The 27,501-nt window shown below is 33.2% G+C and overlaps 2 protein-coding genes across 8 annotated transcripts in view; one reads left to right on the forward strand and one right to left on the reverse strand.

The window, feature by feature from the left end:
- The window catches only part of LOC111053607 (KH domain-containing, RNA-binding, signal transduction-associated protein 2), a 1,288,254-nt gene extending 1,265,955 nt beyond the window's left edge, over nt 1-22,299 (forward strand). For all 4 annotated transcript variants that reach the window (XM_039441331.1, XM_039441334.1, XM_039441333.1 and 1 more), the window contains one exon: nt 22,074-22,299. In XM_039441331.1, the coding sequence (XP_039297265.1) occupies nt 22,074-22,143 (70 nt within the window). In that variant the 3' untranslated portion in view covers nt 22,144-22,299. The remainder of the gene's footprint in view (nt 1-22,073) is intronic.
- A 1,548-nt stretch (nt 22,300-23,847) lies between these two features.
- The window catches only part of LOC111062039, a 63,781-nt gene continuing 60,127 nt past the window's right edge, over nt 23,848-27,501 (reverse strand). For 3 of the 4 annotated variants that reach the window (XM_039441324.1, XM_039441326.1, XM_039441323.1), the window contains exon 13: nt 24,606-26,991. In XM_039441324.1, the coding sequence (XP_039297258.1) occupies nt 26,868-26,991 (124 nt within the window). In that variant the 3' untranslated portion in view covers nt 24,606-26,867. Of the gene's footprint in view, nt 26,992-27,501 lie in introns of all 4 variants that reach the window. The other variant, XM_039441325.1, reaches the window with a different exon arrangement.

Genomic DNA, 27,501 nt, shown 5'->3' on the forward strand with positions numbered 1-27,501 from the left:
ACTCATATAGACTGGATTATAGTGAAAACATTACAAACTTAGGACTTACATTTAAGAGACACCTAGACTGGACTGAATAAGTGACAAAGACTTGCAACAGAGTCTTTGCAGGCATTCACTCACTGAAGATAATTGGAGCTGTTATCCCCCTACAGGAGAGAATAATGCTTGTGAAGACCTTGATATTTCCGCATTTCCATTATGGAGATGTGGTCATACAGGACATGACAGTAACTCTTTCTGAAAGACTGCAAAGGGCTCAGAACTACTGCGTGAGATTCGAGAACAAGTGAATATTGAACGTTATACGAACTGAATAAAAATTTTTCACCGAGTTTTTATTACTGGTAATACCTAATTAATCGCGATGGACCAATTTATTTCAAAGCAATCGAGAGGTGAAAAACGCGAACGTGAGTCACCGGATTCGGATCAGCAAACTGCGAAAAAAGAATGTGATTCACGTAACGATGAACTAGTGTTGATTATCGAGTCTACAATGAAGAAACTGTTCGACGAAAAATTTAGTGTTCTGGCAACTAAAGACGACATTGCAGGACTGAAGTCACTAGTTGTGGGGCTTGAAAAGGAAAATAAACAGCTTAAACAAGAAGTTCAACGCTTGAAGGAGGTGAATGGTCAAATTACTAGCCGTTTGGACAATTATGAAGATCGTTCTCGCCGTAATAATTTAATATTTAGGGGTCTCAAATACCAAAGTGATACTGACTGTCGTGTTGAAGTGATGAACTTTTGCTCGAATGTACTGAAATGTGACAGGCAAGTACAAGTGAATAGAGCTCACACTCTTAGCCCAAAAAAGGACAATGCGCCAATAATCGCTCATATCCCTTCAGATCATGATTTGGAAAATATATTTAAACATGTTAACAAGTTGAAAGGTACCGGGTTCAGTGTTCAAAAGGACTTTTCTCTAGCAACCAGAAGGAAAAGAGGCAAGCTACTTGCGGTGAAAAAAGAACTACTAAAGACGAACAATCAACTCAAGTGCGTTCTGAAAGGTGACCAGCTGTGGGTTGAAGGGCGTTCATTTTTGTGGTCTTTGGAAAAAGGACTTCGTTGCGGAAAGGAAGATGGTGCCGAAGAGCTGAGTGCACTGGTGAAGTGCGATTTCAAGGCAATTATCAAAAATATTTTTGAGACCGGTGAAGAAAACGCTTAGCGGGAGGCCCGCCGTCAGCGATCGAGCGAAGATGTACCATGTGGAGGGGAGAGCAGCACTGACACGCAGGTGATGGAAATTTTGTATTATAATATTTGTGGACTCAAATCAAAGATAAATGAATTTGGTTTTTTGAACTTTTTGAGTGAATTTGATGTGATTTTCCTATCTGAGACTTTTGTTGAAGATAAAGATGTTAGTGATTTTGAAAATATTTTCCATAACTTTGAAGTAAGGTGGCAAAGCGCAGTCAGGCAGTCTCAATTTGGTAGGGCCAGTGGGGGAATGCTGATTGGAATAAATAAATTGTCAATGAACCATAAGGCACTTACTTTCAAATCAATAAATAATCGTTTAGTTGTAAATATTAATTTTCTTTCTAAGGGAGAGATTAACCTGTTGCCTCTTTACTTGAACTGTAATGATTGGAATAATGAATTTGTGAACTTGTTGGATTTTATGTATTCTAATGTAGTGTCTAATTTTATATTGATAGGCGATATGAATGTACGTATTGGAGAAGAGCAGGTTATCCATGATAAAAGTTTACTTAGGGATGATAACGGGAGGTTTGCATACAACAGAGTTTCTAAAGATCTAAACAATAGGGGGCGAAGATTTTTAGAACTTTGTGCTGATTATAATTTGGTTATTCTTAATGGGAGAACGCCAAGTGATAGGTTGGGTGAATTAACGTTTATTGGAGGTATGGGAGTTGCAGTTAATGATTTGGTTGCGGTTGCAGGAAATGTGTTGGATTTAGTTAATGATTTTGGAGTCACAAAAGAGCCATACTCAGATCATATGCCACTTAGTTTGCAGCTTAGAAATGTTGCGATAGACTATGAGAGGGACAACTGCGAGATTATGCCGAAAAAACTTATATGGGGAAGAAATGACGAAAGATTTTATAAGGATAGATTAACGGAAAGTATGCGAGAATCTGGCAATGATATTGATAACAACAATCAGATTGTTAATTTCATAGAAAAGGCAGCGAGCTCATCATTCGTTCACGGTCAAGGTCGTGTTAACTTTAAACAGCGTTGGTTCGATAACGACTGTAAAAGAGCACGAGATAAGATGTTTGGCCTCTTGAATTTATTCAGGAAATGTAATACCGCTACTGTGAAGAATATGTATATCGAAGAGAAAAAGATTTACAGAAAATTATGTCAAACTAAACGAGAAACGTATTATGCGAATATTTATGAAGAGTTGAACAATGCCAATGATACGAAGAGATTCTGGAGCGCGATTAGATTATTTAAAAAACCGGTCAGGCGGATAACAAATAGTATAAGCCCAGATGATTGGGTGAAACATTTTAAAGAGCTACTGAATCCACCAGTCAGCGCCGATCCAGTCTTGTACGCAGAACCGTTGGTACTAAATGATATGCTGGACAAAGATTTCGAATTGGGAGAGTTAAAATCAGTCTTGCGAAAAACGAAAAATAAAAAAGCAGCAGGTCAAGATGGTATTCCCTAAGCTTATGAGTTTTATAAAAACGGCACAGATGAATTGTTGATAAGAATAACAAAAATTTTCAATAATATCTACAGAACGGCAAACGTACCTGATTCTTTTCAAAGATCAATAGTTTTTCCCCTACATAAAAAAGGAGATGTAAATCAAGCAATGAATTTCAGAGGAATAGCTTTTATAGACGCCGTAGCAAAACTCTTTGCAGGAACTTTACTGATGAGGCTAGAAAAGTGGGTACACACGAATAAAATACTGAACGAATATCAGGCTGGCTTCAGGAAGGGATATTGCACGGTAGACAACATTTTCAATTTACTATCGATAGCCAACTTGAAAATTAGTAGAAAACGAGGTAAACTCTTCTGTTTCTATGTCGACTTTTCGGCCGCGTTCGACACGGTGGATAGACGGTCGCTTTTCTACAAACTCTCGTGCATGGGGATATCATCAAAGTTTATAAAGATGATTAGAAATATGTACTGCGGAAATAACGGAACCACTACACGAGTATGGAGTGAGAATGGGCTGACGGAAGAGTTTGGTGCAGGGGTAGGCCTAAAACAGGGTTGTCAGATGAGCCCGCTTTTGTTCTCTCTTTTTTTAAATGATTTGGAGTGAGAATTGGGAGGAGGCGCAAGAGTTGGTAATATTCGGATTAAACTTCTCATGTACGCTGATGATATCGTGTTACTAGCTGAATCGGGAAGAGAACTACAAGATATGATTTCCAGTTTAGAAGTTTACTGCAAACGGTGGAACCTGAGAGTAAACTTAAATAAATCAAAAGTAATGGTTTTCAAAAAAGGTGGGAAACAAGGAAGTCGGGAAAATTGGTTTTTTGAGGGAGATAGGATAGAGAGGGTGAATGAATATAGATACTTGGGAGTATTAATAACACCGTTGCTGACTATGACCCCACATCTGGAAGAAAAACTAAGAAGTGCTAAGGCGGGTTTAAATGCTGGCTGGGAACAGTTAATAAACAATAAGAAGGTTCCGTTATCGGCTAAATGGGCTCTATACAGAAGTGTATCACGAGCAATCATGGTATACGCTGCTCAGGTGTGGGGATTCAGAAGATACGAGCAAGTAGAAAAGTTATGGCGTTTCTTCGTTAAGCGGCTGTTTAACTTGCCCTACAATACGCCCAGTTATATTTTATTTTTGGAAACGGGAGAGCCACCACTTCACGAATACACGCTCCGATTACATTTCAATTACATAAATAAGGTGATGGCAATGCAAGATTGGCGCCTACCAAAGCTGCTAGCAGCGGAAGTTGTAAAAAGTAGAGTATTCTGGTATAAGAGCTGGCTAGATATGGCGCAAGGGCTGAATGCTGATGTCGACCTAAGTCTAAACAATTTGGCTAACTAGAAAAATGAACTCAATAATCTTTGGAAGCTGAGAAAGTTGAAAGATTTGGAAGAGTGCAGCAAACACAGCCAGATACCACAGAATTTATAAAAGGCTTAGAAGTGTGAATTTGGAAGATGAAGGCTACCTGAAGGAAGGATTTGCATTGCCAGATATCAGGTGGATAATGAGAGTGAGAGGGGAAATGCTGTACTTGAATGACAGGCCGTGGATAGAGGGAAGGGGTGAAACATGCTCACTGTGCAACTCAGGCGAGAGAGAATATACGTTCCATTTTATTGCTCGGTGTGTGGTTTTGGGTGAGTGGAGACGAAGGGGAATGTTTCACAGAGACAAGTTCTCACAGAGACAAGTAGTGGTTTTGAACGATATTAGTGTCACAGAGACAAGTTTCACAGGAGCAAGTATTTCTATAAATGGCAGTCTCACAGGAACAAGTTCCCACAGAGACAAGCAGTTTCATAGAGACAAGGTCTCCGTCCAAAGTAGTAGCGCTATAAATGGCAGTCTCACAGAAGCAAGTTCCCACTGGAACAAGGTGTTTCACAGAAGCAAGGTCAGTGTCATAGAGACAAGGTAGCGAATGTAGGAAGAAGTTAGGCGTGTTGCCTACATCTGAACTTGAAGGCACTCCATTATTTGTTCTAGTAAATTAAATGTCTGCTGTTTTTTAATCATGCAGGTATATGATTATGATTGAAGGTTTATCATATAAGATAGGGATGGGTTGGTAATCTATTAGAATTAGATAGAAGATAACTTAAATAAATAAATAAATTGAGTTCTATGCAAATGTAATATATTTCTAACAAACTCCAAGATAACTATTCCAATATATCTAATGCGTATACATATAACCTTCAACCTGAAAGAGTAATCAATATGAATATGAAATGGAATATATAAAAGCCAAATAGCCTACCACTGACCTATTCATCACCGCTTCTTAAAAACCACATGGCAAAAATGGTTTTTCATTATAATTCCTTCTTTCGTAATAAATTATTTATGCTTTTGTACTCCTGAGTGAAGCTCGGTCCCCGATATTATGAGCTAATCATCTCTTCTTTTTCCGAGCTGCGGTCTCGAATTGTAAATTCAAATTGATATAATATTAACTCCAGACAGTCACAGAGTAAAGCTGCGTCAACACCAATAGATTCTATAGATTCTATTAGATTGAACATAACTTATCATACACATGATGAACATATGTGTTTTTCATGTGCCGTTCAATCTATAATAATTTGTGAGGATTAAGTTATTAACATTTCGTTAATAACTTTGGTGTAAACGCAGCTTTAGATGCCAAGATTTATCATGGCGTTCCGAGTTACGGATGATAATGCCAATGAAAAACTTCATTTTCCTCATAAAATCTTTCCCATAAAAAATTAACAGATTGTTGTTCTACAAGCGTCTCTACATGTTACAAAATGAAAATCCCAGTGAAAAAAAAAGTGCCACTTGATAATTCCCAAATCATCTTTTTAATCGTAGCTCTGATTCAACTGAGCAATAACTTTCTGAACTTACTGAGTTAATAAAGTAACATTTAAAATTATCATAAGCGCAATGGGACTTGGGATTCCATCAATTCAGAATAAGTATTATACCGGTATTCATTTTTACAGGATTGAAGTAGTGCAACATTTAGATTAGCACACCAATAGATTTTATTTGTAGCGGAGTGAGTTCATTACTTTCATATCAAAGTTCTACTTTTTCCATTATGATATAGTACGACTACTGCAAAACAATGTCTGGTAGCCCTGGTAATATAATGTAATGTAATGTAATGTAATGTATGGTTGATTGGAAGTCTCCAACCAGCCTGATCAGATTTCTTAGTGGGGCCATTGGCAAACATTTTATAAAAGCCCTGATATTATTACAATGACTTTATTCCTAGTAGATAGCATTTCTAGTAGATGGCTGAATATTCTCGTTACCACATTGCAAAGGATGTTCAGTGAGGTCTACTGTTATCTGGACTACTAGAGTATTGTAACTCCTAATGTCAGATTGAGTAAGAGCTTGAAATTTATTCCTATCTAGTGTACTCCATGTTCAATAATCTGCCTTCATCTTATATTAGAAGAAACTTGCCTCTGAATAAATTAAAAAACGCACTAAATGTAATTCTGAATGAAAATGCTTATTGTTCCGTAAATTAATTTTCAAATTGTTGAAAATATGATATTCAGTGCTGTGAGTTTATAAATAGTTTATGTCTTTTTTCAATGTATTACTTAATTTATTCAATTGTACTGGATGATGATAATTATGACTTGATAAGACTGATTTGATGAATGATAACACTATTCATAAGATATATGACTACTAAGATGTTATGAATTGAATTGCTCATTTATTGTATAACAGACTATAAGCCGAATCCTTTAGACAAGGCCTATTCGCCTAATCTACATCCAAATTGTTTGTATTTATCGGTCAATACATTTCTTATTCCTAGACGCCAGCTAAGAAAGGGGTTTCAATTTTCGTAGAATAAAAACGTAATTCAAAACTGTATGTTTTTCAAAAAATGTTGTGATTTCAAATTCAAATTTCGTTTATCACACACATAGGCTATACGAGAATTAAGAATTAATGAGAAAGTGTCCCGGAATAAGGTTTATGATTTTTGTTCTTCTGTATTTATACTAAGTGACATATTTATCAGTGATGGCTCTTAAACTGTAGGTTTATTATTAACTAACGAGGTTGGAGCACCAGAAAATTACGTTTCCAACCCACAATTATTGTCTTATTGTCATGTCCTTAAAGTTACTGTAAACCATATCAGTTGGGACTAATCAAGGTTTATTTAGGGTGGTTTTAATTATTAGTTTATGTGTTACAAATAGTTCACCTAGATTTAGATGGCAATTGAAACATTATTGATCTAACTAAAGCATGATATTAGTGTCAAAGACAGAAATCTGCGTTTTAATTCATTATCATGTGAGAGAGAGAGAGAGAGAGTGAGAGACAGTGAGCCCGAAGGAAAGGGTATGTGTAAGAGAGTGATGTGGTTGAGTGGGAGTGACAGAGTTCGATATATTATATGCTATATGGTGGGTGAGGAATAATAGTGTGTCCCTTACGCTACACTTACAGATATATATATATATATATATATATATATATATATATATATATATATATATATATACATAAACCATATTCATAGATTTTGGAAGCGGCATGCTATCTTTTCAATCTTTTGAAACAGCATTTATTGTCTAAGGTTGGTGAAAGAAGTTTTCTGCATTCCATAACAACAATCTGCAGACTGACGTCTCGGGTATTAGAACCAAAAGGCCTTGCTTTATAGAACTATAAATACTCATTCAGTATTACAATGCCTTGCTTCCATGAAACAAAGCAAATGTTTCCCGTTAGGTACTTCTGGAAAGCCCGGTCAATTTGTCATCGGTGGTGTCCAGGTAGAACTACCCTGCTCATAGACTATGTTCACTGAAGCGTAAAACCAAAGTTAACCAAATGCTTCTATTTCTAAAAATTCTATTGCCAGGTATAAAGTACTGCACTTTGGCGACAGGAAGAAGATGAACAATAATAAGGAGAAAAAATAGAGATAGGAGAAGATTATAACCGTTGAGTACACTATTTTATCTATAACCACTCTTTTGACGAATTGAAAACTTATAAATTACTGGTGGTACTCCCATACAGTAACAGTCAGGGGTGTATTCAAATACCGTTGGATAACATCTTTCCAATATTGTTACATTCATCTAGAAGTATATAATCTGTTCTTTCTTACATTGATATCACTTATGTATAAGTTACTGCAGAATCAAAATTATTTTATATTGACTGAACAATTAAAAGTCACATTGAAATAGTTATTTTGTAGTTTGGTGGAAATAATACATTTACATGGAACTCAATTTATTCATTAAAGGCAATCTACATAATTCTAATAGGTTCTGGTAACACACAATGATAAAATAGGTGTTCAATGAATTAATGAAGCCTGACAACTTGAAATATATTTCAAATTATTTAAGATTAAATTGATTCTACCTCGGTGCAAGTCAGCTTCACATTTGTACATGTATCATTGTATCGAATTATTAAATATTTGATAATTTTGGTAAAACAACATTTTAATCCTGGACTAGTAGTTCTATGAACAGTAGACTTCGCGCAGTTATAAAACACAGCCTCGTCTCATACTGTCCATAAGAGTAAATCCTGTTTGTATGTTGTGTCGGCAAGATGTCGGTGTGAAAACGGCTAATGGCTGTTGGGGTTAGTGTATCAAAAATATGCTAACATCAAAATCTAATCTCCTTCAACTTACTGGCAACAGGTCAGACCGAGTTGAAAGCAGATAAAGGTCGAGAGAAAATACTATGTTTTCTTTCCGTTATTAATTGCATGCGTCATTGCATGCAATGAATAGTCAACACGACAGCTGATTTTTTACTAAGTTACATTGATATATTAATTGCATGCGTTATTGCATGCAATTAAAAATCCACTCAACAGCTGAATTATTATGGATGATTCTATTCTGATTTTTACTGTAATATTGGCGTTCGAAGGAGACTTTACCTATTGTATTAACCTTAAAATGCAAAATTTTCAAAAAACCTTGTATATACGTCGAGGCACAATTTAAAAAGAAATATACCTGTCAAATTTCATGGTAATCTATTGCTGCGTTTCGCCGTAATTGCGGAACATATAAACATAAAGAGAAATGCAAAGCCGTCGACTTGAATCTTAGAACTCATTTCGCTCGGTCAATAAATCGAAATTTTAAGAAACCACAAATATCCTGGATGAAAAGGGGAATCAATTGTTATGTATAGATTTGAATCTGAATGTCTAGGATCCACTGAGCAGTCTACTAAATTCATCATTTTTTCTCCACAGGAGAAACGTTTAAAGCTGGCTTCAAATGATGTCACCACATTATTAACATATTATGTAAATTATATATTTATATATGTATGTCACGTGGATTGAAGGAGCGTTGTTTGTGACGTTGTTTGTTGATTGAAGGAAGATTCTATTTTACTATTTAAATAAATCATAATGTAATTTACTTATCCACTTCGAGATTTACATAGTGATAATAAGTAGGAAATGAAATGTATAGCAAACACTTCAGTTGCTATGTAGGCCTACTGTAAGGTATTCTGTAGTGTCTTATTTTTTACTAAAGTGATGAAGTATCAGAAAATACTATCATTCAGCATTGTTATGTACCGTAAAACGGGGTTACTTAAGCCTACGGGGTAACAAAAGCCATTTTGCAAGGTAAATTTCAAGAGCCCATGTTGGTAACACTGATTTCAGAAATCCTGGATGTTTATAGATCTATGAGTTGGAAATTGTACAAACTTCAAGCTGATGCAAAAAAAAAATTACTGAGATTTGAAGTAAAGCATTAAAAAATTTTATTATTTGGAGGAAATTTGTACCAAATTTTATACCCATCATAACTTTATTTGTCCATCCCAGTCTGTTTTCTTTCAAGTTTAGTAACTATTTCGAAACATAACCTCAATTGTCTGTCTAGATGATGCATCAGTTAGTTCTCCAATTTTGAGGTTATTTTTTTCCTGATGCTTCTCTTTTCTCAGCTGGTCTGTCTACGGGGTAACAAAAGCCACAAGAAAAGACACACTTTTTTGTATGAGTTGAAATGATCATTTATGGAAATCTAGAAAATGTAAATAGTTCTTCAAACTATTATTTTTCTCATATAAAACATGAATTTTGTTTCTTTTAGTCTAGTGTATGGATTTAGTTGCTCCAGAAGTGTTAAACTTGAGCCAAAATCTCATTCATACACTCATTTAATCTTAAAAATAAAAATTGTATTATTTTTCTCCATTAAATTCAGTTTTTTAAACATGAATATTGTTTCTCTTAGTCTAGTGTATGGAATTAGTTACCCCAGGAGTATTCAACTTGAGCCAAACATTCATTTAACATACCTGATTTTTGTTACCCCATTCCAGGGGGAAACTTAGACCACCATGTTTTTTATATTTTTTCAGGTGAAAAATTGTTCAAATAATTTTTTTATTACATGAAACAATAAGTCAAGATACAGACCCAAGTTTTGCACTAAGTTTCAAATCTGTAAATTGATTGGTCTAGATTCACCAGGTGTTTGAATTTTAAAAGTGGCCTAAGTAACCCCGTTTTACGGTATTATTTTCAATGTCATTTTTTTCTCTTTCTTTTCAATAATTTAAAATTTGTTATTATTTTAAATAAGTAGATAACTTAACTATTGTTTGTTTTTAATCATATTATTTGTATTTATTTTTTTTCGTATTGTTATAATACTTGATAGAGAGTTGAGTGTAAGAGAGGGTCGACTGCGCCCCAACTTCGCTTTCTAAGAAAAATAAAGGCAGTCATTCTATTCTATTCATGTCACCATAATATATATGTATATATATTAAAAAACAGATGACATCCAATTTATTAGAGCAAATGGAATGCCTTCATCTTCATGTGTAGGCAACACACCACACCAACCTTGTTCCTGTGAGACTGACCTTGTCTCTGTGACACTACACTTGTTCGAATGGGACTCTACCCCTCTTCTTTTTCCACTGACACTACTTGTTCCAGTGAAACAGACCTTGTCTCTGTGAGACTCACCTTGTCTCTGTGAGACTCACCTTGTCTCTGTGAGACTCAACTTGTCTCTGTGGGAACTTGTTCCTGTGAGACTGCCATTTATAAAACAACTTGTCCCTATGAAACTTGTCTCTGTGACACTAATATTGTTCAAAAACACTACTTGTCTCTGTGAGAACTTGTCTCTGTGATACGGACCCAGACGAAGGTGGCTGGGTGGTTCAACTATATCTGAGAATGAGTATATAGGAGTTGTAAACGGGGGTAATTGGAGAGGGCTGGTTGAATTTTGTAAGAGCGCCTGGCATTATCGATGGTTCCTAATACAAAATTTCAATTATTAAAGAAAACATTGGATATTATATTGCTCAGTCTTTATGTATGAATTTATCTTCTCAATCTAATCTTTATATGTAATAAGTCTTTGGAAATTAACAAAAAAATTAAAATTTATTATAATATGATGAAAGCAATTATAATAGAGGGCAACTATTACTCGGTAATAATTGTTTTGCATGTATCAACTCATTGTTAAATATACTCACGCATTGAAATTCTACTCTCATTAAGGTTTTATTTACGCATGTATGTAAATTATGTATATTTTATGAATGCAAGTTCAATAGTGATATAATAATATTGTCGGAAAATGAAAACTCAACTCGAGCTGACGGCGAAAGCCAAGCTTTAGATGCTAGAAATATATATACTATACAATACTTTGTTACGATTGATTTGAAAATGAAGCATTATTCTATTCTATTCTATTCTATTCTATTCTATTCTATTCTATTCTACTGCGTGAGATTCGTCTTTGGTTTTGAGAGGGACGACCACATAAGCCCTTACATCACTCAGATGGGTATTTTGAAGCTTCGAGACAGCAGAATTCATCATGTGCTGATGCTCCTCCACAAGGTTCTGGCAACTGGGTCTCCTCTCTCTTGAGTCAGAAATTTCAATTCCTCGCAGGAATCAAAAGAAGGGATACGAGGCATGGCGCAAGCCTGTTGAGCATTCCCAACCATCGCACTGTGACATATAATAGGTCGTTCTGTGTGACTGCTTGCAGACTGTGGAATAGCTTACCCGCATCTTTGAGGAGTGTGGAGAGGCGGACACTGTTCGGTGCGGAGGTCTTTGGGTGGCTGAGGGAGGGCGATCGCCGATCGGGGCATAGGATGAGGAGGTGTGTGTGTGCATGGTGTGTTTGCGTGTGTGAAAGGTGTATGTTTGCGTGAAATTTCATTGGTTCTTGCTTAAAAAACTTTCTATAACTCTATTTTCCAACTTTTTTATTATTTTCCAGTCTAAGATATATTCTACTAAATTAAATGAAATTGTTTTTTTTTTTCAAATATTGATTTATACTTTTTTCATCATATTACTTATTATTCTATTCGAAATATTATTTCCTTATGTTGTGATGTAGATACATTAGAATTGTATAGGAGGGTTAAGTGAGAGAGAGGGCCGGCTGCGCCCTAACTTCACCTTCCAGGTTAAAATGAAGGCAGCCTATCTATCTATCTATCTAACCTTTTACAAAACAAAACGGTAACTCGTAGATGTCCTATCGATGTTTGTTTTGTCCTTTCCACTGTCTATGAAAATATCACGACGCTTAATGAAAGCTATCTCAATTCTGCCTACTTACAGAAATGGGGAATACCATCTGATAAAACCCGACACTTTGATATTAACATTCACCCAAGAGGAAAAACTTATGGTGGGTGATACTATAAAGTGGAAAGAGGATGATGCAATTCACACAATCCATGAAGCACAAGGGCTAACTCATAAAAATGTTATTCTAATCAGAATTAAGTACAAGGAGAATGAAATCTATAACAGCATGCCCCATGCGATTGTTGCTTTGTCTAGACACACTGAAACTTTCAGGTATTTAACAACCAGTCTAGTAGATGATGCTGTGGACAAACTAATTAAGAAACTTAAATTCATAGATAGTGAGGGGCTTGTTAAATGGAACAAGGAAAAGAGAAGTGAACCTGATGATATAAGTTATGAGTGACACTGAAGAAGTTCTGAATATTTTAGAAACAGAGAGAAAATGAAACAGATGTAATCGACGATTATTTGAACTATCACTTTCACGAAGACAGAAATAAAGATGCTGAGTGTTTCAATATTATGTCTATGAATATACGTAGTTTGAATGCTGATTTCGATCAGTTTATTTGCTGCCTCAATGAATTGAAAACTGATATTCACGTTATAATATTAACGGAGACCTGGTTGACTGCAGATATGCCGTTCATTTTCAACATTCCTGGATATACGGCAATAAATAAGTACACTAAACAGAATAAATTTAATGGATTATGCATATACATAAAAGATTGTATAACATTCAATGAAGTTTCATTCGATATTACTGATGCCAAAGTAGTTAGTGCTGACTTAAGAATTGATAATTTTATTGTGAAGGTGATTGGGGTTTATAGATCACCAAGTAATCAAAATATTGATAATTTTCTTAATAGTCTGAGTCATGAAATCAGTAAAATTCCTAATGGAATAAATGTATGTGTGGCGGGAGACATGAATATAAATACACATTTAACTAGTGTTCCTGTTCAAGATTATCTGCATATTTTCAATAGTAATGGCTATAAGTCTTACATAACTGGTGATACCAGAGTAACAACCACAACAAATTCTTGCATTGACCACATTTTTTATAAAAATTCAGGCAACCATTCTATGTCGATTAAAGGAGCTATATTTAGAACAACCATAACTGACCACTACGCGGTTGTACTGAACTTGGTGAAGGTTCCTATCAATAAGGATAATAGAAACGTATTGATAAACACATTAACTAGAACCAACTATCATGCACTATTGGAACGCATAAGGAATGAAGATTGGGAAGAAATCTATACCGTGATTGGAAGCATTGACACTATTACGGATAAATTTGTCGATCGTTTGACCAGTCTCATCAATCAATGCAAGAAGGTAAAAGAGATACCTAACCGACTTCGTCCCCTGAAGCCCTGGATATCTGAAGGCATCATAAGATCAATAATCACGCGGGACAAAATGCATTCTAGACTCAGAAGAGATCCTCATAACAATATCTTAAAAAATGAATATAAGGCTTATCGTAATGGTTTGAATAAGATCATAAATCGTGCAAAGGAAGTCTATATTACTATAAAGGTATCTTAGGATAGTAACTAATAACAACAGCATGAAGTTGTGGAAGTGCATAAACGAAGTTATAGGTGAGGACAGTATCAAGGACAAGAGTACTGAACTTGATGCTCACTCCCTCAACAATTATTTCACAAATGTGAGCAAATTACAAGCTCAAACTATCAATATCCCTGATAATACTGGTGATCGATTTCCTGCAATACAGATCGATAACACGTTTTTTATGAGACCAACGTGCCCACTTGAAGTTGAGGCAACTATTAAAAATCTAAAGAACAACTGCAGTCCTGGTATTGATAGTCTAGGTAATATTACGCTGAAGAAAATAGCCAATTTTATATCTCAACCTCTCGCTTTCTATTAATTTTTAATATATGCTTTGAGGAGGGATATTTTCCCGAGCACCTCCAATCAGCCAAAATAGAACCTCTATTCAAACAAGGTGACCCGACTAATCCCTGTAATTATAGACCGATTAGTCTTATCAGCAACCTTGCTAAAATAATGGAGAAACTAATAAAGTCAAGAGTTGTTTCTTTCTTGAATCTTAACAAAAGTATCAACAAGAACCAATTCGGTTTCCAAAATGGTAAAAGTGCATCTGACGCTCTAATAAATAAAATTAATCAATACTTTATCTGATAAAATAAACTCCAATAAGAAAACTATTGCGGTCTTCCTGGATATACGCAAAGCTTTTGATACAATACCTCATAATACTTTGTTCAATAAACTGGAGTCCTATGGTTTCAGAGGAGTCTCGCTTAAATTGTTCAAAAGCTATCTGAGTAATAGAGCCCAGTCCCTAACCATAAATGATCAATCTAGTGTAACTAACTTAACTTCTTATGGTCTTCCTCAAGGTACTGTACTTTCTCCCATCCTTTTCATACTCTATGTAGATGAATTTTTAAATTTAAGACTTCTAAACTCAACTGTGATATCCTTTGCAGATGATACTGCAGCTATTTTTCACGGTAATTCATGGAATGAAGTTCATACCATAGCTGAAAATAATATGCTTTTAATTAAGAAGTGGTTGGATAAGAATACCTTAAGTTTAAATATTGAAAAAACTAATTACATAACTTTCTCTGCAAATAGAGTAGGGCAGCCTAACGAGAATCAAGATTTGAGACTCCATTCTCAGTGCAATTTAAACTTGGGTAATTGTGATTGTCCCACCATTAAAAAAGTCAATAATACTACGCACTTGGGAATCATAATTGATGAAAACCTTTAATGGGATGTTCATATTAAATACATATGTAGAAAAATTAGATATTTATCTTTTAAATTTTACCAAGTTGACAGAATTCTCAATAAGAACCACCTGGAAATGATGTATCATGCTCTAGTCAAGTCAATTCTGCATTATGGCATTGTTGTTTGGGGAGGCTGTTTCAACTGTCATATTGATGAATTATTTGTAGCACAAAAACTAATAATCAAAACTATATTAAGCAAACCCAGGCTCTATCCAACGGATATGGTTTTTAGTGATTTTGAGGTCATGACTATACATCAATTATACATAAAAACCGTAATTGAGTACTTAATAAAATATAGATCCGATTTTCCTCTCACAATAAACTCTACTCTTAATTATTATGATCCAAGGGCCACTGCTAACAAATATGTAACCTATAACACTAATATTGAATGTATAAGGAGGCAGTTAATTTACATAGGTACTAAAATAATAAATCAGAAAAAAAGCAGAAAAGCAGAAAAATTAAACTGGATATAAAAAACTGGACATACAGTAATTTCTTCTTCCATTTAGATATATGACTCGTGATTTCTGCTCCAGCATTGTTTTTTCATTTTTCAGTGGACTCGCTTACCTTTATTTTGAGTACCTATTCCTCTGTTTTCTTCCTTCCCCCATTCCTCCCTTCCCTTTTTTCCTCATTACTTCTCTTCTTTGACTGCCTAATACATGGGAAACCATAGTTGGCTAGGTATCTTCCTCTCTTTTTTCTCTTCTCCAACACACTCAACCACAAAGCCCATGGTTTTTTATATTTGTAACATTTTATTGTGTTTTATTTGTTTCGTAATTCTTTGTAATTTTGTTTTGTCTTGTTTTGTGTGTTTTTGATAAATAAAAAAAATTGAATTGAATTTCCCCTGTTATTATGGACTAAATGCAATGTAAACATATATGTAATCATTACTGATCTCGAATGAATTTTGTACAAGCACAGTTTTAACGAAAAAAAATTCAAAGTTCAATATTAGTAATACTGATACTATGAAGAATTCTTGAATAATCAACCACAAAAGTCAAGTGCATTGCATTTCTTGTGTTATCATGTACTGAATGTGATGTTGAACGCATAGAAAATCATTCCTGATCATGGATGAATTATGTACAAGCACAGTTTTCACGAAAAAAAGTTCAAAGTTCTTTATTAGTAATAGTGATACTATCGGGAATTCTTGAATAATAAATCACAAAAGTCAAGTGCATTGCATTTCTTGTGTTATTATGGACTGAATAAATTGTTCAACATATAAAGAATCATACCTGATCATGAATGAATTTTGTACAAGCACAGTTTCCATGAAAAAAAATTCCAAAGTCAAATACTATTTAAAGGACTCCTCTTGGGAATTCTTGAATAATCAACCACAAAAGTTAAGTGCATCGCATTTCTCCTGTTATTATGGACTGAATGCAATGTTGAACATATACAGAATCATTCTTGATCACGAATGAATTTTGTACAAGCATAGTTTTCACAAAAAATATTTTCAAAGTTCAATATTGATGATAGTAAAACTCTATAGTCCTGTATTGAGTTCTTGGAGAATCTCTCACCAAAGTTATTGTCATTGCATTCCTTATGTTTTTTGCTGAATGAGATCTCCGAAACCTATTCTATCATCTTTTTTTCTGATAATGAATCTCATAGAAGCAGAACATTCAATAAAAACAATTTTTTTATTTCAATTTTTTAGATTGTTGTATTCTAGGAATTGGTTGAGAATCACCCACAATATCAAAATATGTTGCCTTCGTCATGTTATTCTGAGCTAAAAGCAATGGTTCAAACCTATTGAATCATTTCTGTCAAAAAAATGAGGTTTCAGAAGCACGTTCTCATCGAAAATGATTTCATAGTTTAATACTGGAGCTGGTATATTTCTAGGCTTCAGAGTAGCCTATAGACTGTCTAATAGTTGGAAATTATAACTTTGATGGAACTGTACAGACCAAGGAAATTGAAAAAGTAAAATTCCAAGTGTGGAATGACGTTACTAAACATAACAGGATGGAAGCATACGCTTCATTGCACAAGGAACTTTGGGAAATGTGTTAAATACAGCTGCAAAAAGGCCTCGCCATTTTATTTTTCTCCCTTGACCGTACCATGCTCACATTTAGATAGGTTTTACCCGAAAATGTTTTTGTGAAAACTGTGCTTGAACAAAATTCATTTGTGATCAGGAATAATTCTATGCATGTTGAACATTGCATTCAGTCCAAAATAACATGAGAAATGCAATGCACTTGACTTTTGTGATTGATTATTCAAGAATTCCCCAGAGTATCACTATTATTAATATTGAACTATGAAAATTTTTTACGTGAAAATAGTACAAAATTTTTGTACAAAATTCATTTGTGATCACGAAATATTCTATACATGTTGAAAAAAACATTTAGTCCAAAATAACATGAGAAATGCGATGCACTTGACTTCTGTGGTTGATTATTCAAGAATTCTCCTGAGTACTACTATCACTAATATTGAAAAATGTAAACTTTTTCGTTATAACTGTGCTCCTACAAAATTCATTCTTGATCAGGAATGATTCTATAAATGTTGAGCATTGCATTCAGTTCAAAATAACATGAGAAATGCGATGCACTCAATTTTTGTGGATGTTATTCAAGAATTTCCAAGAGGACACCTATAACTGGTATTGAACTTTGAAATGTTTTTCGTGAAAACTGTGCTTGTACAAAATTCATTCGTGATCAGGAATGATTCTATCTATGATTAACATTGCATTCAGTCCATAATTACAGAAGAAATTTGATGCACTTGACTTTTGTGGTTCATTATTCAAGAATTCCGAAGAGGACACCTATAACTGGTATGGAACTTTGAAATCTTTTTTCGTGAAAACTGTGCTTGTACAAAATCCATTCGTGATCAGGAATGATTCTATATATGTTCAACATTTCATTCAGTCCATAATTATAGATGAAATTTGATGCACTTCACTTTTGTGGTTCATTATTCAAGAATTCCGAAGAGGACACCTATAACTGATATGGAACTTTGAAATCTTTTTTCGTGAAAACTGTGCTTGTACAAAATCCATTCGTGATCAGGAATAATTCTATGCATGTTGAACATTGCATTCAGTCCAAAATAACATGAGAAATGCGATGCACTCAATTTTTGTGGATGTTATTCAAGAATTTCCAAGAGGACACCTATAACTGATATGGAACTTTGAAATCTTTTTTCGTGAAAACTGTGCTTGTACAAAATCCATTCGTGATCAGGAATGATTCTATATATGTTCAACATTTCATTCAGTCCATAATTATAGATGAAATTTGATGCACTTGACTTTTCGGTTCATTATTCAAGAATTCCTCATAGTATCACTATCACTAATATTGTACTTAAAATTTCATTTTCGTGAAAACTGTGCTTGTACAAAATTCATTCGTGATCAGGAATGATCCTATATATGTTTACCAGCATCGGGAAATAATCTATGATATGTATGACCTTGACTCCATCTTCAAAAGCCTCTAAAAAAACGGTGCTTGTAAAAAATTCATTTTTTGCATATTCGGACGACCCAAAATTCGAAGTTTATTGTCAATTTTTCCAGATTTTTTCTGACATATGCACTACAAGCTACAAGTTCACGGAGCTCTAGAAAACAGTAAAATAATCAGCTAATTTGTAATATTTCGATCCAAAAACTAAAATAAACTTATTCACTGAAGCACTGCTGATTGATTGATGATGGGGAGATGGTGAGGAGAAGAAACGTAAGAGAGGAAACAAAAGAAAAGAAAAAGAACAAGAAGTAGAAAGAAGGTGAGGGAGAAGGAAACGACGAAGAAGTTTCATAGGAGGATAATAGTGGAAGATGAAGAAAAAAGTAGAACTTATTCTCTACTTCATCCTCTTCCTACTTCATCACCTAATTCGTGTTCTTTTTCTTCATCATTTCCATTTCTTCAACTCATCATTTTCCTCTTTCTTTTTGATAAGACAAATTCCTCTTCCAAGATGAGGAATGGAGAAGGAGTTGAAGATAAGATGAGTATATAGTGAGAAAGAGAAGAAACGAAATAGAAGAAGTATATGCTTCTTCTTCGTCACCCTCACGCCTTTTCTCCTTTTCATAGCAAAGCTGAGCAACAAACTAAAGAAAAACTTCTTACAGGTGATAGTTTTCAATAATTTTTGATTAGTATACTATCAAGCTATCAAAATGAAAACGTTTTCTCAGAATGTTTCTTCTAATCATTATTTTATGAGCGTTTTAATTTTAAATTCTTGGGACAGAGAACATTCATGTTCCAGCTATGAGTCAAATAATCATCAGGAGAAAACTACACGAGACAAACTGATAAACTTGTTTTTTTTAATAATAATTGGCCTTCAATTCAGATTGCAATTTATCAGTAATGAGTAAGAGAGCCTTACAGCTATTATCCACTCTAGACTCTTCCTCAATAGCTATCATCCACTATTTATAGACCTCACCCTTTCCGCAAGCATGCATTGGTTGATGAGAGTGTGGATGGGATATATTTTTGTGGATACACGGCTCGCCACTCGCCTTCGATCGTCTCCTATTGGAAAAATCTGGTGTGGTACACTCACACAACTTTCCTTGCTCATTGAACTGTAAGCCTCATTCTCAAACGAGAATAATTTAGGGGAATAACATAATGACGATTGGCGGTAACATACTTATTTGAAACTACCATCAGACTACTGTATAATTATGTGTATATATAATTGATTTCAGAGTTCTTTTTCCTTTGTGTAAATTGTGAAATTCGATAATTTTTTTGTAAAGTCGTCAAAACAGCTGTTCTACAGATGAAATATTTCAACTATTTGTTCTTTTTATAAACTGCTCTACCTACCTAACTCATGCACGAGAAGGAGGTTACAAAGTCCATTTCTCTAGGATGGGGTGGACCCCCCATTGGTTTCTCAGGAAGGAGACTCATACCAGTTGATAGCTGATAAATAACTATAAAGGGTATGAATTTGAAAAAAAAATCGGTCAAGTCATTTTTGAGAAAATCGTGAAAAACATGGTTTTTTAGTAATAATTATCCGCCATTTTTCTCAAGAATATTACGGAGCTCCTGCAATTTTCCCAGAAATGAGACTCATGTCTGTTGATAGGGCTTATAAATAATCAACTATAATAATCAAGCTATCCATGATATAAATTTGAAGAAAATCTTTAGAGCCGTTTTCGAGAAAACCGTGAAAAACATGGTTTTTTAGTAGTTATCTGCCATTTTTAATTGAATTTTATTGAATTTCTTATTGTCGGATTCTCATGGTATAAGGACCTTAAGCTAAAAATTTCAAGTCAATCGGTTAATTAGGACACACACACACACCAATACCCAAAAATCATGTTTTTGGACTCAGGGGACCTTTAAACGTATAGAAAACTTGAAATTAGGGTACCTCCATTTTTTTTGAAAGCAATACTTTCCTTACCTATGGTAATAGGGCAAGGAAAGTAAAAAATCAGAGTGAAAAAGCTAATTGCTGGCATAGTAGCAATCACACTCTCGCGCTGTCGTCATTTGTATGCACTCGGCAATAGTGTGGTGCCGCCATTACATTGTGCAATGCATTTTATGGCATTTATTAGTCTTTTCAAATTAATAAAATATGAAAATAAATACAATATAAAAATCAATACAATATAAAAATCTTGAAGTACCCTTTATTTAAAAAAACAACTTTGAAATAGTTCAACTATTTTTAAAAAAATAAAGGGTACTTCAAGATAAAAAAAATCAAAATAATTTATTTTCCAATTATAAAGATAACAATAATAAATAAAACAAGTAATTAATACTTATACAGAATAAAAATAAAATTTAAACTTAAATTTTTAATTGGCGTTGCCAGCAAAACCTAAGTTTGTGTGCTAGCAACGAGCACCAAAAGATGTCATTTAATTTAACATAAACATAAAAGATGATTAAACATTTTATTTAAATAGTAGTAATAATAAATAATAATAATAATTATTGTAGTAATATAATATCTGAAAAAACGTAATTTATATATTATATACATTTGCATAGATTTTTATATTGTTTTTATTAATTCTTAAAGTCTTTTCAACTTGCACCAACTAAACACGTGTTTGACTGTGTGTTGTAAGGGAGCTGTGACCTGTGACTGACTGCTGAGAGCAGCTTTGCTCGTTCAACGCGTGAGCAATACAATGCAATACTTTGTAATTAAATGCGTGTTTCCGAAAAAACCGTTCATCCAATTTGTTTCAAGTAAACTCTATTATATTATTCAAATAAGTTTGCTACTGGTTTGGTACTATTGACTACCGGTACCCATATGAGTTACATTTTCATTCATAAAATTCACTAATTGTGAAAATTTATATATATTATAATTTTTTTTAATTGAGCGATTCTTAAGACTTCATGCTGAATACAAAACAATTTCTTTTTTCAAATCAGATTAAAAATAAATGAATAATCAGGAGTGATTTGATCAACAGTACTGCTATTTATCGGGCTGAAATAACACATATTTGCGTACTATTCCGTCTTAAATGTTAAGAGTAATTCATGTTTCCATATATAATTCCAATAACTGAAAACTTCTAAAAAATAAATCACCTGCAAAGCGCGTAAACACACTAACTTATGTAACTTCCGAATGGGAATCCATTGTGTTCCTAATATATTTCGTGTTATAACAATAACTTGAAAGTCACATTCAATAATATTGGATAGTTCCAATACTATATTATACTATATACTATACTATATTATTATAGTATATTTGAGTTATATTTACATTGGTATTTGTAGTCGTTATACTATGAATACAGTAATGTGATGTACAGTAAAGTTACATCCAATATAGTATATTTGAAAAGCATTTTTCCATTTGGTAACTGATGATTTTTCTATTTTCAGAAGGCAATTGGCGGTTAGAATAAAGACGAGTGGACTTATTGCTCCTGGGCCGGATCTCGTTATCAATTGAGCTGCAACTCGGATGAGGTAGAATGGAATAAGGCCCAAGTTTACCCTTATTAGACACTCAACTCACCCACTCGATGCAAAAGTTATGTGTTTTTTTGTATCGGCCTACTCTATTCTTTCCGTTACCATAATACTAATCATATCCATGCTGTTTGGAGTTCAATGTTTCATATTAATATCCCTGAATACTCTAATTCTCTTAGGCCATACTCTATTTAGGGCTGTGTAGCAGAGAGGACCTGGGGCCTGTTTCACAAAGGTACAAGTTGGTTACAAGTCTTGTTGTCAACCATGGTTTTGGAGAACTGCTTTTCACAAAAGCAGAATAATTGTGAACTTGTAGTTACAATGAATCGCTCAATTAAAAAAATTATAATATATATAAATTTTCACAATTAGTGAATTTTATGAATGAAAATGTAACTCATATGGGTACCGGTAGTCAATAGTACCAAACCAGTAGCAAACTTATTTGAATAATATAATAGAGTTTAAAAGTGTTTGCTTGTTACGAACAAGTGATTTTGCCTGTTACACAAAGATTTTCATTCTTGTCAAAATTACTACTTGTTCGTAACTAAGATTTTTTTTCCGAAGGGGAAAGCTATATGTAAAAGTTTTACAAGTGATCATTAAAATGATTATTTCTAATATTCAAAAATGCCCTTTATCCCTCTAAGGATATTATCATGAAAATAGGATATGTTTACTATTGGAGTACTAGTAGACTTGTAGATCATAAATTTTTGTGAAACGTGAGTACTTGTCAACTTGTAACTACGTAACCATGGTTGGTAACAATACTTGTACCTTAGTGAAACAGGCCCCCGTAGTCTAACTCCGCCCTAATAAAGGAAAATAATCAATCAATCAATCTCTTTCAGATAGATAAAAAATGACCAGCCACCTTTAAAATGAGTCCTGGATCCTGAATCAAAATCTTTCACCAGAAATAATAAAATTCAAAATTGTGAGAGCAGAATTCTTTAGTCAATACTCTACCCTCATCTTGGATGGTGATTGGAAGTTATGTTTTCAATGTATTGCTGTCAAGATCTTGATTAAAAGTACTTACTACGTAATAGAATGAGACAGATCGTCGTGGTGTTTGCTATCTTCAAGAAATTATTGTTATAGTTTTATAGAAAATTATGTGTTATGTCAAATATTTATAAAAATGTATATTGTGTACGGTAATGTGTGAATTGAGTGTAAATTCTTTTTGTAGTGATTAAGTCAGTGTGAAATCCATCTAGTGTGAAAATGAGTATCCAGTTAAAATTAAAAAGGAGAATGAATGTATTTTTTTCAAAAATAAGGTTTGGATCATTTAAACAATCTAATGCAATGTGTGAGCTAGTATGCTTCAGTAAAAAAGATGACTGGTTGCACTTAGGTCCTCTGCCGCGGTTAAAAGACGTCATCGCATCCTTATCCGATCCGCCCACTGGTTCTCAAAGTTCAAAATCGGTTGAATTCAAGTTATAGATGGATAGACTTAACTTACGTGCAACCGGTGCTGACAGCATTACAAGTTGAGATTGCGTTTGCATTCCACAATCGCATAACTATTACTATTTTATTGGTACAGACATTTCAGGTACAATCTTTAAAGAATGGAAGTCTTCAACTAATTAACAACCAGCTATGAGGATTCTACAGTAGAAGAAGCAAGGGTTGAATTGTGAAATAATTTCTCCTGCAATACTATCAGAGATGTATTTTACTTTCTCAATTATCAATTCCCAATACATTATTTTAACACATATTCCACTTATTTCGATAGCATATTATATGGTATTACATAAGTACGAACCAACAAAAAATAGAGTAGAAGAATAACCTAACATTTTTAACCAACATCAACTTTATTATATAATTTCCTTCAGAGACAAACCATTTACATGAAAATTGTTGATTTGATAGATCTGAAAGAGCAAACAAACCAAAAGTCTTGGTACTATGTACTTGATTTGTGATTATCAAGAGACCTTCATTCTCATTTTAGCATTCAAACATCCAGTACAGGAAAATTTTACAAAAGAAAATCATTAAAATTTATTGGATTTGATTTGACTTTGTATTGCATCATTATCTAAGACCACCATTCCTATTTTAGGTTATATATATATATATATATATATATATATATATATATATATATATATATATGTGTGTGTGTGTGTGTGTGTGTGTGTGTGTGTGTGTGAGTACAGTAATTCATATTTTTCAACGCTCATGTGAATCGAATTGTTCATTGCAGATATATGTAACTGCAGATATATATGATAATCATCAGACATTATTAATGTGTGGAACTGGAAACTTGTCATTAAAAATATATATGTTTTTTTAATAAATGTTATTGATTCGTTTTCTCGAGAATAATAGGATAATAGTAGAGAATAATAGAATTATACAAGAAAAGAATAGGATAATAGTAGTATAGCTACTGAGTAGCTACTGACTGGCTCAAACCAGTTCTGAATGTCGGGTAAATGGTTGTTATTATATGAGTAAATTTATCATGATACTTTACTTTTACAATGAAATCTGGTCTTAGTTTAGTGTGTTTTGACAATCATTTTTTTTTTTTTGTTTGAATTCAATAAGCTAAGCAATTAGCAATCAGCCTACTTGATCAGTTACTCCAACAGCGAACATCTATCAAATACGGTACTTGAGTAGTACTACGAAACCATGCTTAATGCATGTAAAACAGGAAAAGCTGCCCATTAGAAGATTACCAACTCTAGTCCATCAACAATATAGTATCCGATCAATTATACGTAATATAGAATAATCGTAAATAAAATAATATAATCGTATATATATATGAGTAATATATATATATATATATATATATATATATATATATATATATATATATATATGCGTATATATATGAGTATATATATATATATATATATGAATCGTAATATATTTTGTTATAAAATATTATAATTGTCAACTTGAAAACTTGAATCTGCAATGAAAACCTTATGGTGAACTGCATAATATGAGTGAGTATGAAAAATAAAAATATATAGTATTTCATACAGATTTTGGATGAATAGTGGCTTTCTACCTTCAATCTCACAAGCTATTAGTGAAAAATCATGAGCTAATAGCCCAATACTTCAACTAAAAACAATAGTAAATACTTTCATAGAAATAGGAATTACACTTCAAGTAAGATAAGATCACCTTATGCACACGGAAATCATAAAATTGATATGAATAAACTTATACAATAGAGAAAAGATAGCATATAATAAGATATTGCATTTACAGTTTACCTTCTGAATTTCAAGCCGATTAGGTATTGTTTTCTCAAGCCAATGACTGTCGACTATTGTCGAGTATAACTTTCTTGACCGGGTGAGAGTGTATGCACGGCACAGGATTGATTGATTGAATTACTTCATTTATGCAGATACGATATAAACTGGCTTTTACGCAGATATATAGTTTACAACATAACATAATGATATCTTTTATTCATGCTTATACTCACACATTTCCTATAGACAATCATTCATAATTTCTCCTTAAACACAAGGGAATCTAAATCAAATCAAACAAAAACATTATTCATAACAATACTTCTATTTATATAAAGTTAATAATACTATCAATATAGTAAAAAAGCTAATAATAATTCGACTACAAAGTAGTACACTCTTTGGTAGAAATAGTAATTAGCATATGAGTTATATCACGTTATACACACCTAAATCTGAATAACACACATAAAAAACTTTTCTTAATGCACTTTCCCACACATTTTCTCATTTCATAAACTTTTCCTTATACACACGGAAATCTGAATAAACAAATAGAACATGAACTATAATCTTAACAATACTATTGATTATAGAAAGTTAATTATAAGATTGATTTGGAGAGAAGCTAATGATAATTGCTAGTAAATGCTAGTAAACTCTTTGATGGGAAGAGTAAACCTTGCTTTGGAAACAAGAATATATAATTGAATGCTGTTGTATTGTAACTGCAAAATTATTGCAGTTTCAACAAATCAAGCCTAACTAACAACTAACACGGGAATAGAATGATACTTTCACAAGCAAGCAATTCAAATTTGATTTTTTTTAAATCAATGTTATAAAAATCTATAATTATTAATAACTTGAGCATCATTGAAGTATCAAAACTTGTTTATAGACAATCTTAATTAACTACAATACTTTTAGTAACACTGTATTACTACAGTACAATACTGAGGAAATTCTTGGTGATTATTACGAGTGAAATAAGAATAAGATTATCTTATAAACATCGAGATCAAATAATAAGCTCAAACTTGAATAAACTAACTGAACATAATCTCGAATCAAAACAACTAGGGCTACCTTACCTTGAAACAAAAAGGCACGGTAACATCTTACCATGTAACAAGATCACAGTATACATAAAAAAAATTGTCATGGAAATAACACAGTCTAGAATTTAATCACGATTGTCTTCCAAGAACACAAAGTGACTATTATGACTTTATACCTATTATTAATGACTTGGACATCGTCAAAGTATCAGATGAATTAGTGGACTAATACCGAAAATAACATTAATAGTTGTTCATAAATATGTGCAATTTAAATTGCTGCACATCACAGTCTTTTAAACAATTCATCATATCAAATTCAATAGTTTGATCTCTAATTCAATGAAATTTAAATTTTATAGTAGACTTTTGCCTATGCTTTAATTAATTTCATCAATGATCAAGCCGGTGGATTTCTTTGGCGACAAGAAATAACAGAATTTGGCAGAACTTCTCATCGACTTGGTTTGATCGTCAAATATAACGAAACCATCAGTCTCCAACCTAGAAAAAAACGAATTCATTAACCACTTTCAAACTTCAAAGAATGTCATTTTTGAAACAGTTAGTTTTGGACTGCGTCTATCTACAGGGAATTGCAGTTCTTTCAAGTGGATGTTTTGAGCTATGAATTGATATATTTCAATTAATAAAGAGCGAAAATTATCTTTTACTGTATATCTATCTTTATTATCCATATACAGAGTTACTGGAAAAGATTCTTGGATCAGATTTTTGAAAATTCATAATTATCAAAGTACGCATTCAAAATTAATAATCTTTACACCAATGGAAAGAGAAAATTCCATATTCTTTTACAATAAATACCTTAAGCCCCTATTGGACGAGGCAGACGGGACTTGATTAAATTTCTCACACTAATATTCTATCATTGCGCATTCCAACTCTATTAGGCTATAATATAGTCCAGGCAATGATTGCTCAAAAAAGGTTGGCAAGCCTGTCTTGCTTGTTCTTGGTATTTGGAGCTCTACAATTTTTACAGTTTTCAAT

Source organism: Nilaparvata lugens, chromosome X (assembly GCF_014356525.2).
Source record: "Nilaparvata lugens isolate BPH chromosome X, ASM1435652v1, whole genome shotgun sequence".
NCBI lineage: Eukaryota > Metazoa > Arthropoda > Insecta > Hemiptera > Delphacidae > Nilaparvata > Nilaparvata lugens.